Source organism: Ochotona curzoniae, unplaced genomic scaffold (assembly GCF_017591425.1).
Source record: "Ochotona curzoniae isolate NIBS_2020 unplaced genomic scaffold, NIBS_Ocur_1.0 patch43, whole genome shotgun sequence".
NCBI classification, from domain to species: Eukaryota; Metazoa; Chordata; class Mammalia; order Lagomorpha; family Ochotonidae; genus Ochotona; species Ochotona curzoniae.
The window spans coordinates 1-9988 of NW_024467006.1; the positions used below are offsets into that span (position 1 = coordinate 1).

A 9988-nucleotide genomic window follows, 5' to 3' on the forward strand; every position below is an offset into this window, starting at 1 on the left:
TACCCACTCTGATACTTCAGATGGGCACTACATTCACCAGCTGCTCCTTTCTCCATCTCACCATCTTTCTCCAGCTCCATGAGGTCCTGCAGGCCCCTGAGTTTTACATCGCTCCCCATGTTATTGATGGTGCTGCTCAGTCCCACAGCCCAGGGCAGGGCCACTCCAGGTAAGAGCCAAGCAGCTACTCCCCCAGGATCTGACTTGCAGAACAAGTCCTAGATGCCTTTCCTTTAAGGAGCCACTTTCTGAGAAGGTCAGTGCTAGGTTCTGTCATTGCCCACAGTCCTTCTTTTCCTGTGAGAGAACTGGGCTCTCCTGCTCTTTGCTCACCAGCAGTGGCAGTGCAGGCTTTGCCTTAGACATGTCCGGGGAAAGTAATGTTAGTGGAGATAACTACTAGTGAGCGTGACTTGAGGTGAAGAGGGGACTCAGACCAATCAGACTATGGAAATAGAGTCCTCTGGACTCTGTCAGTATTCTTGATCACTGTTTCCACGCAGGGGTTTTGACCACACTCTTGTGGCTGGGTCCTTACCGAAGCTCATGTTCACCCGAGTCTTTATGACTTACTCCTCTGTCCTGTCACTATCCCAGGTAAAATCACTAAGCTGAGAAGAGGTGACAAGACAGAACAGAAAGAGACTGCTCCCCAGGGCACCTGCCCCTGATTCCCAGTGACAGGTGGCCTGAAAGGGCCCCTTCTACATATAAAGGTCTTTAGAAGGGACCAACTTGCAGTGAGCTGAGCCAGGCAAAGGCTGCAGAGTTCACACATGTTGACTCACTCTGTCCCCACAGAGTTCTTCCAGGTAAGCGGTATTGTTTAAGATCTTACCTTTCAGGAACAGACTTAGAGTGCTTTTTGGTCTTCTGTGTGTTTGTCTGGAATGACATGGTAATAAATTGTAGTGTGGAAACTTGAACCCACATGTGTAATATGATTCTTTTTTATACCATCTTCTCATCATTATATCCTCTTTCATTTAAAAAAAATATTTTATTTGAAAGGTAGAGTTACAGAGAGAGACAGAGAAAGAGAGAGAAAGAGATCGAGAGATCCTCTATCCACTGGTTCATTCCCCCAGCTGGCTGCAACAGTTGGAGCTGGGTCCATCCGAAGCCAGGAACCAGGAGCTTCTTCCCAGTGTCCCACGAAGGTGCAGCACCCTAAGGATTTGAGCCAGCCTCTGCTATTTTCCCAGCCCGTTAGTAGGGAGCTGGATCAGAAGTGGAGCAGCTAGAATTTGAACTAATGCCCATATGAGATGCTGGCATTTCAGACAGAGGCTTAGCCTACTATGTCATGGCACCAGCCCTGTAATTTTTTCTTTTCTTTTCTTTTCTTTTTTTTTTTTTTAAGTTCTGTAAGATTCAGGGTTGCAGTTGGATACAAAGAACAATTTCTAATATTCAGGAGCTACAATCAACAACAATTAATTTTATATTTCAAAATAGCTTGTAGGTTTTGAACACTCTCAATATAAAACTAATGAAGAATGTTTGAGATGATGGATACATATTTACCCCGATTGGATCATTCCAGCTTGTGTCCATGTATTGAAGTGTCACCCTGTACCCCATACCTTACAACATGTCAGTTTAACACTGTTCTCGGTGAATCGTAAGTTCACTTAGATCAGATCAGTGCTCAAGAGCTGCACAGTGTAATTTTTCATCGCACAAAAATGAATGCTTTAAACACACACCAAACAACCCGGTTCACCTATGCCTGTTTTGCAGAAAATACTATCTAAAAATTTAAGTGTCATCAAAATTTTTTTCAAAATTATTTTTTTAGAATGAAAAATGTTCCCTTATTCATAAATGAAGAGGAGGAACAGGGACGAACAGATCAAAATTACAGCTGCAGGGGGTTGGTGGCTGTCGCAGGGAGAAGGGATCTGGGCCCAGGGGGGCTTGGTGCCAAGGGGTGGGGTTCAGGGGCTGGGACCAAGAGCTGCTGTAGAGGAGGAAGGGCACGTGGGGCCATGACAGGCTATCTCTCTCAGCACTGGCCCTGTACAGTGAAGGTCAAGTTAGGACTGAACTCTGCCTATGAACCCCTGACTCAGACCATCATAACGGCAGCAGTAGTGGGGGATCAGCACTGCCCACCGCCAGGCCCTGCCTGCTCCTCCCCAGCAACCCTCCCCTCTCCCTCCTCTCTCTCCCGATTTCTCTCTCCTCCTCAGCAGCCCTGCTCTCTCTCTCTCTCTCTCTCTCTCTCTCTCTCTCTCTCTCTCTCTCTCTCTCTCTCTCTCTCTCTCTCTCTCTCTTCCATGCGGAGGAGGCAGGGGCATGGAGAGAGACCCGGCACAGTCTGGAAGGCACGGGCGTTCGGGGCTTCAAGCTGCAAACCTGAGCCGGATGCATTGGGCTGTGGGATCTCGGGATGCGGGCGGTACCGGTTCAGCGGCGCCTCTATCCCCGCAGAGAACTACGTGTGGCAGAGACGATTTGAATGCTACGCCTTGAACGGGACGCAGCGCCTGGTGGACAGATACGTCTACAACAGGGAGGAGTACGTGCGCTTCGACAGCGCGGTCGGGGAGTTCCGCGCCATCACCGAGCTCGGCCGGCCAAGCGCTGAGAGATGGAACAAGCAACACCTGGAGGAGTGGCGGGCCCAGGTGGACACCGTGTGCAGATACAACTACGAGTTAGACGAGGGTTTCACCCTGAAGCGCCGAGGTAAGGCTGCGGGCCTGGGAGGGCAGCTGTGGGGCCAGCCAGGCTGGCCGGACCGACAGGACAGTCTCAGGGGCAGGAAGGGTGCTTGGCGGCTAGGGCCGGGTGGAGGCGGTGCGGGTCCAGAAGGGCGAGGCCGAGGACCTGAACCGGCTGCTCGGGAGGCGGGGAGAGGGGTGCCCCACACACATACACGGGGTTTACAAGAGTGGAGGGTGGACAATGAAGGGCAGCAGATACCTCCCCCATCTACAAAATAACAACAAAAATAAATTGCGGCAGCCAGCGCCTATCAGTAGCTACCTGCAATGACAACATCCCCTACCGATGCAGGTTCGTGTCCTAACTGCTCCACTTCCCATCTCGCTCCCTAATTGTGGCCTGGGAGAGCAAGAGAGGATGTCACAAAGCCTTGAGACCCTGTACTTGCGTGGGAAACCTGGAGGAGGCTCCTGGATCCTGGCTTCCAATCAACTCAGCTCCTCGATTGCGGCCATTTGGGGTATCTCAGGGAGTGAGGGTGGTCATGCAGGGTGTGCAGCAGTAGGGTAGCCGGGGTGAGCTCCCCCAGGACCTGGATTCAGGGTGTGATGGAAAGGACACTGAGGAGCAAGATGCTGCTGAGAGAGAATGGGAGAGAGAGGAGAACTGGCAGAGACGCTCCTGGAAGCAGAGCAGAAGGGGTGATGGAGGCACAGCAGACCCTGGGTGGGGACTTGTGTGATAGGCAGACAGGCTGCCGTGTGGCATGGCAACCAGGGAGAGGGAGAGCAGAAGCTGACTGCTTGGGCTGGAAAGAGGGGGCGGGTAAGGCCCAGTTAGGCCCCTCGTGCAGGTGATACACAGCTGGCCTTGGACACTGCGCGGCTGTTGTGGGGAGTGGGAGCTGAATCTGCTGTTCTATCAGGAGGTCCAAGGGTGAAGGAAGGAGAGGGGAGACGTGGGCAGAGTCAGAGGAGTTAGAGGATGGGCGGGAAGAGCTGGCCCTGACAGCATGTACAGGGTAGGAAGCTAAGAAGGGACTAACAGGAATGGACCCAAGGCAGGCCTTCAGCACAAGCAGAGACCCCCATCCCAGAAAGCCCTGGATGCCCGCTGGGCTGATCTGCCAGACCAGTGGGGTCTCCAGCTGGCTTTGCTGAAAAGAATCTCATGAAGACCTTTTTGGAAAAAAATAAACCAAGAATTCTTTTGAAAGGCAGTGTTATGGTGTGAGAGAGAGCCAGAGACAGGGATCTTTTGTCTGCTCTTTCGCACCCCAGATGGCCTCAACAGCTGGAGCGGAACTGGTCTGGAGTCAGGAGCCAGAAGCTTCTTCCAGATCTCCCACATGTGTGCACCAGCAAGGACTTGAGTCATGTTCTGCTGCTTTTCCAGGTTCATTAGCAGGGAGCTGGATTGGAAAGTGGAGCTGCCTGCACTCAAACCAGCATCCATGGGAACCCACAAGGCCACAGCACCGGCCCCAGGACTGGTTCTAAGGCACAAATCCCTCCAGAATCACTGCCCAGAGAGTTATACTCCATAGGTGGGCCACTCCGGAGTCTACATACACTCTTGTCAGCCCCCTGTGTGACCAGTAAAGTGTCACCAGACCATGCAGGTTTTAGTTTGGGGTTGGTTTTGAAGCAAATGATAAGATCAGCACTGTGTTTACAGAAGGTGTGAAATGTGAAGGGAAGGGGGCTGGAAATGGAACAAAACAATGTTACGGTTGTATAGGGATTGACCATTAGGGCATGACTTACCATAGGAAAGGGAGAGCGAGAGCTGTGAAAATTCCCGTGTAGAGACCCTACAGGATTCCAGAGGTGAATGAGTGGATGTTTGTGGACTTTCAACAAGGCAGCGCTTAGTAATCTCCGGCCTTTGTGAAGCGTGTTTTGAGCTGGCATCCCTAGACGTGGCGCCAGCGCCCCCTGGAGGCCAAGTGTGTGCTGCAGACAGGTGTCAGCATGGAAAGTTCTGGGGCTTAAAATAGACCTCCAGGCACATCCTCTTGTTTGCATGAGGCCTAGGAGCCATAAGGAGGAGAAACTGAATCTGATTCACAACTGACACACAGACAGGAGCTGAACTGCCTGACAGTGTGAATTTACCAAAGTCACTGAGGTAAAAAGGTGTCCCTGAAAGCAGATCACCTCAGGTAGACGAGGCTGGGAATGGATGAACCTGCATGACAAAAGGTCACTAAGGAAAAGGTGGCTCAGAAACACACCTTCACCAACCCAGGTCCACCATTCTCCGGGAAGAGGGACAGGGGAATGACAGAGCCAAGTTATTAAGGCACAGCCACTTGGGAAATTCCTCCAAACAGGTGTTCCTCTAGACACAAGTGGGTCGTTTGGCCTCCCCAGAGGAGAGAGCCAAAGTGGGCACTGCAGGAAGTGTGGGGAGACCACAGGAAGTGGACAGCAAGAGGGGAACTGACAGCAAACAGAGGTGCAGAAGGCACCTGCTCCCTGCAGGGGGCACGCCCAACAAGCCAGAAGGGATCCTGCAGAGGAGGGACCGAGGAACGCTCTGAAACTCCAGCTAATCGAGCAGGTGGAGGCTCAGCAGACCAGGTTTGGGGTTGTTACTGTAAACATGAAAATAGTAAAGTTTTGAAAGGTAGGGAAGCCATAAAATATGTAGCTTGTCTTAAAATCAGTGAGCACCATACTTGCTGGATGCTATAAAATCATTAGAAAGACAGACTGAGAAAACGCCATTGCCTGTTACAGATGAAGGTCACGAAAGGGTTTGAGTGAACTTGCATCCTTCACATCAACATAGAGCAAAAGGAGAGAGAGGGGGAAAGATTTCACAGATGCAGAAACAGTCAAGAAGTCACTGGAAGCTCAGAGGGAAGGTTTCACGGAGTGCTGCTCTTGCCCCAGCACTCCCAGGCTTTGCAGTGTGGCTCAGGGTCATGTCCGTTCCACTTGGAGCTCTGGTGCTTTCCACTGATCCCTTTCCCACGCTCCTTCTTATGATGCATCTTAAGCATGTGAAGGCACTTCCTAGTGAAAAGGTCTAGGTAATAACAATCCCACATCTCATTCCTTTACTGTCCCCTACCCCCAGTCCAGCCCAAAGTGAACGTCTCCCCCTCCAAGAAGGGGTCCTCGCAGCACCAACACCTGCTCGTCTGCCACGTGACAGATTTCTACCCAGGAGACCTTCAAGTCCGGTGGTTCCTGAACGGACAGGAGGAAACCGACGGGGTCGTGTCCACCAACCTGATCCGGAATGGGGACTGGACCTTCCAGATCCTGGTGATGCTGGAGATGAACCCTCGTGCGGGGGACGTGTACACCTGCCACGTGGAGCACCCCAGCCTGGACAGCCCCATCATGGTGGACTGGAGTGAGTGACTTTCAATGGCATTCTGAAGAGCAGGTGCTCGTGGCATATGGGGGTATGCACTAAGGTATACCCAGATCTGTAGCTTCCCTGTACAAGTTCTGAGGCCAATCCTGAGCCCAGGGCAATGGAGACTCACCTGTCCCCAGTGTGGGGGGAATCCTGAGGATTTGGTTGTTCCCCTTTTGTCAGAAAATCCCAGAAAATTTTCCTGGATTGCCCTCATATGTAGCAACTGTTCTCTTCCTTCAGCTTTTTTCTTTTTTATGTATAATTTTTTTTTTTTTGCAGAGACAAAGAGATCTCCCAGCTACTGGTTCACTCTCCAATTGGCCATGAATAGCCATACCTAGGAGCCAGGAGTTTCTTCCAGGTCTCCCACACAGGGCATTGGGTCATCTTCCACTGCCTTCCCAGGCACGTTAGCAGGAAGCTGGATTGGAAGTGGAGCCAGAACATGAACCGCACCCACATAGTGCTGAGAATTAGCTTGCCACACTGGACCCAGTTCCTTCAGTTTTTAGCCTATTTGGCATTGCTTTGAAAGGCAGCTGGCAGAATTGGCATTTGTCCCCTTTTTGCTAAGCCTAAGATCCAGAACTGGTAATCCTCTTTGTTTTTCTCTAACAGGTCTTTCCTGTTTTTGTTTGTTTTAATTAGTATTGGGAAGAAAGAGAGATCAAAACAGAGATCTCCTACCCACTGGTTCACTCCTCCCAAATGTCTGAAAATGCCCGCTGACTTTGGTTGAACTGAGCCAGGAACTATTCATGTTCTCCTGTGTGGGTGGCAGGGACCCAAGTACTTGAACCATCACTGTCACCCTCAAGATGTGCCTTAGTGGGAAGCCACATTGGAAACAGACCCAGAACCCTATGATAGAATGTGGGTATCTCAAGTGGTGTCTTCACCTCTGCACCCCAACACCGTCCCTAGAGGTCCTTCCCCAAGATGTCCCTCTGGGAACTCGGGCAGGACCTGAGCAAGGCCACAGTGGGGAGGGGCAAGGCTCACCCTGGACTCCACTCTTGCAGAGGCACAGTCTGACTTGGCCCGGAGCAAGATGCTCACTGGAGTCGGGGGCTTGGTGCTGGGGCTCGTCTTCCTCGCAGTGGGTGTCTTCATGCACAGGAAGAGCAAGAAAGGTAAGCCAGCCCAAGAGGGGACCAAGGCTTGGCTGCCTCACCCATCTTCCATGTTAACCAATGCAGAGTTCTGGTGGCCATGGCCAATGGTGGAGGAAGGGGAGGAGTCCCCAGGCCGTGTCCTTGGCACAATTGATCACACAGTCTGTACCACCCAGAGTCACTCAGGGGACTGTGCGATGACAGGCAGTGGGAGATACAGGGTCGGGTGGAGCAGTGATGTCCCTATAAAGTGGCTTCAATATCTTCCTTTCTCCTTTTCATTGCAGTTCAGCGAGGATCCCGGTAACCAGGTAACACTCCTCCTTGCTGCGGGGCCAAGCTGCGGAGGCTGCATCTGTAGATGCTGCTCTGTGCTGGGACCCTGGGCCCTGAACCTCACCTTCCAGCTGGGTCCTTTGGTGGCTCTGGGGAAAAACACTCCTTTACTCCAAGGAGGAATGAAGCCCACATTATTTATTTGAAAGACACAGTGACAAAGAGAGACAGAGAGAGAGAAAGAGAGAGAGAAAAATCTTCTTTCCTTAGGTTTACCCACCAAGTGGCTGCGACCACTGGGGCTGAGCCAAGCTGAAGCCTGAACTCCACGTGGGTGGCAGGGCCTTCTGCTGCCTTCACAGACGCACTATCAGGGAGGTGGGCTGGCAGCAGAGCACAGCAGCTGGCGCTCTAACCAGCACTCTAATAGCAATCCAGCATGGCAGTGTCTTAACCTGCAGCACCACAATGCCAGCACAGGAAGAACTTTTCTTTCTATCAAGTTAAGACTCAGTCTCTCACTGCAGGTTTTCTCTCCTGGGATTTAGGGGAGAAGTGTCAGCAGCCCAGGCTCACTTTGTCTTCCTCCCCACAGGGTTCCTGACCTGACCTGGAGGCTGCGCCCTGGACCCAGTTTTGTTCTGTTCTTTCATGGCCAAGGCCAAGGCCGCTACTGCTGCTGGGTGATGGGAGACTGCATGGACCCAGCTAACACAGCTCTGCCCTTTAATCCCATGCCATCTCTATCATGGGCCTTCCCACAAACTCCCCTCTTCTCAGCTCCAAAAAGAAACAAAACCCAATGTTACTGTCTTTTAAGAATCAGCACCGAGGCCAGTGTAATGGTTTAGTTGGGTAATTCTCCACCTATAAGAGCCAGCTGGTTGCTGGTTAGTCCTAGCTGCTCCACTTCCCATCCAGTCCCCTGCTTGTGGCCTGGGATAGCAGTGGAGGATAGCCCAAAGCCTTGGGATCCCGCACACACATGGGAAATGCAGAAGAAGCTCCTGGCTTCGGATCAGCTCAGCTTTGGCCATTGTGGCTATTTGGGGAGTGAACCATCAGATGGAAGATCTTTCTGTCTCTTTCTGTGAATCTGCCTTAACAATGAAAATAAATATCTGCTACCACTTTTGTTTGAGGATCTGGGGAGCTGGTGGGGTGAAGGAGGAAGTTCACTGTCACACTCAGGAGGGAGACAGCCAGGAGCACTTGGGTTTCTTGTGAGATGAATGAGTGCACACAGACCTCCTCTGAACTCAGTATTTCCCACGGGGCTGTTCCTCTGTTCTGAGCTGTTTAATGGCAAGCAGATTGAATCTGAGCCGTAATTCCCCTCTTCACATAGCACTGACTCAGTGTATGACGTAACAGCAGCATGTCTTCCCATCACCGTGGAAAAATTAAAATAGAATCAGAATTGCCAGAGTCCAGCTCCAGCTGAGTTCGGAACTTGAGAAGGGTGTGTGGAGTAGGCATAGAGAGAAAAGAAATGGACCACTACAATTTCATGATCATAATGGACAATGCAAGAAAGCTGTCCCCTTTATTTATACAGAAGCAGTCACAAGCTCTGGCACAGACTTTTTACATCATGGTCAAGTGGGTGTTTCCAAGGATAATTCTGCTGTTTGTTTCACCTTAAAGCAGGATGTTATCCATCCTGACCCTGTGGTCAGGAAGTTCTCAATAGACTGTGCATATCAATCAATAATACATTCCTACTACAATCCTCATTCTACAACTTAATCTTGAATCAGTTAAGGGAGGAAATGTATCACAGAAGGAGGGACCTAAAGATCAAGGATGGTCAATGTGGGCAGCAGAGACAGAGACAGCATGAATTGTAAAAGGCCCTTTTGCAAGGTGTTATCAGCAACATCAACTTCCAAGCTCACATTGATAGTAAAGACCAACTCCGCAGAAACAAACAATGCCTGAATAGATTACAGAATTCTCAGCGGGGTGGTCCAGTGTCCATGCAAAGGGAGGTGGAACTGCCTTCAGGTGGTTGCAGAGACATCCACAGGGCCCTGCCATGCAGCAGGAAATTCCTTGCAGCCCTGCCTGCAATGGAACAGTTCTCTTCACACCTTCATGTCCTCCACACCCACTGCACAGACCCCAGCACAGAATTAAAATAAACTTGGAGCATTTTCTTTGCATCCATCACACATTCGCATTGACCCATAGGACTCCACCTGTTGAATTCTGATAGATAACAGGTGGGGCCCTGCACAGTGACTCAATTGGCTGATCCCCCCTCCCTTGCCTGTTAAGCGCAGAGATCCCATTTGGGTGTCAGCTCACGTCCTGGCTGTTACGCTGCTCATCCAGTTCCTCCTTGTCACCTGAGAAAGCAGTAGAGGATGGCCCAAAGCCTTGGGACCCTGCTCCTATGTGGGGTGCCGGAAAAAACTCCTGACTCCCGGCTGCAGATCAGCGCAGCACCAGCCACTGATTGTGGCCACTTGGGGAATAAACCAGCAGACGGAAGATCTTTCTGTAAATCTGCCTTTCCAATAAATAAATAAATATTTCATACA

General features: G+C 51.1%; 1 protein-coding gene across 1 annotated transcript; it reads left to right on the forward strand.

Annotated features, from left to right (window-relative positions):
- The first annotated feature begins 32 nt into the window (after nucleotides 1–32).
- LOC121167797 (RLA class II histocompatibility antigen, DP beta chain-like) lies at nucleotides 33–8127 on the forward strand. Its single transcript, XM_040997425.1, has 6 exons — nucleotides 33–169; nucleotides 2437–2694; nucleotides 5761–6042; nucleotides 7074–7184; nucleotides 7454–7477; nucleotides 8038–8127. Exons 1-5 carry the CDS (start codon nucleotides 79–81, stop codon nucleotides 7471–7473), a joined length of 762 nt encoding a protein of 253 aa, XP_040853359.1. The 5' UTR covers nucleotides 33–78; the 3' UTR covers nucleotides 7474–7477; nucleotides 8038–8127.
- Nucleotides 8128–9988: the final 1861 nt, after the last annotated feature.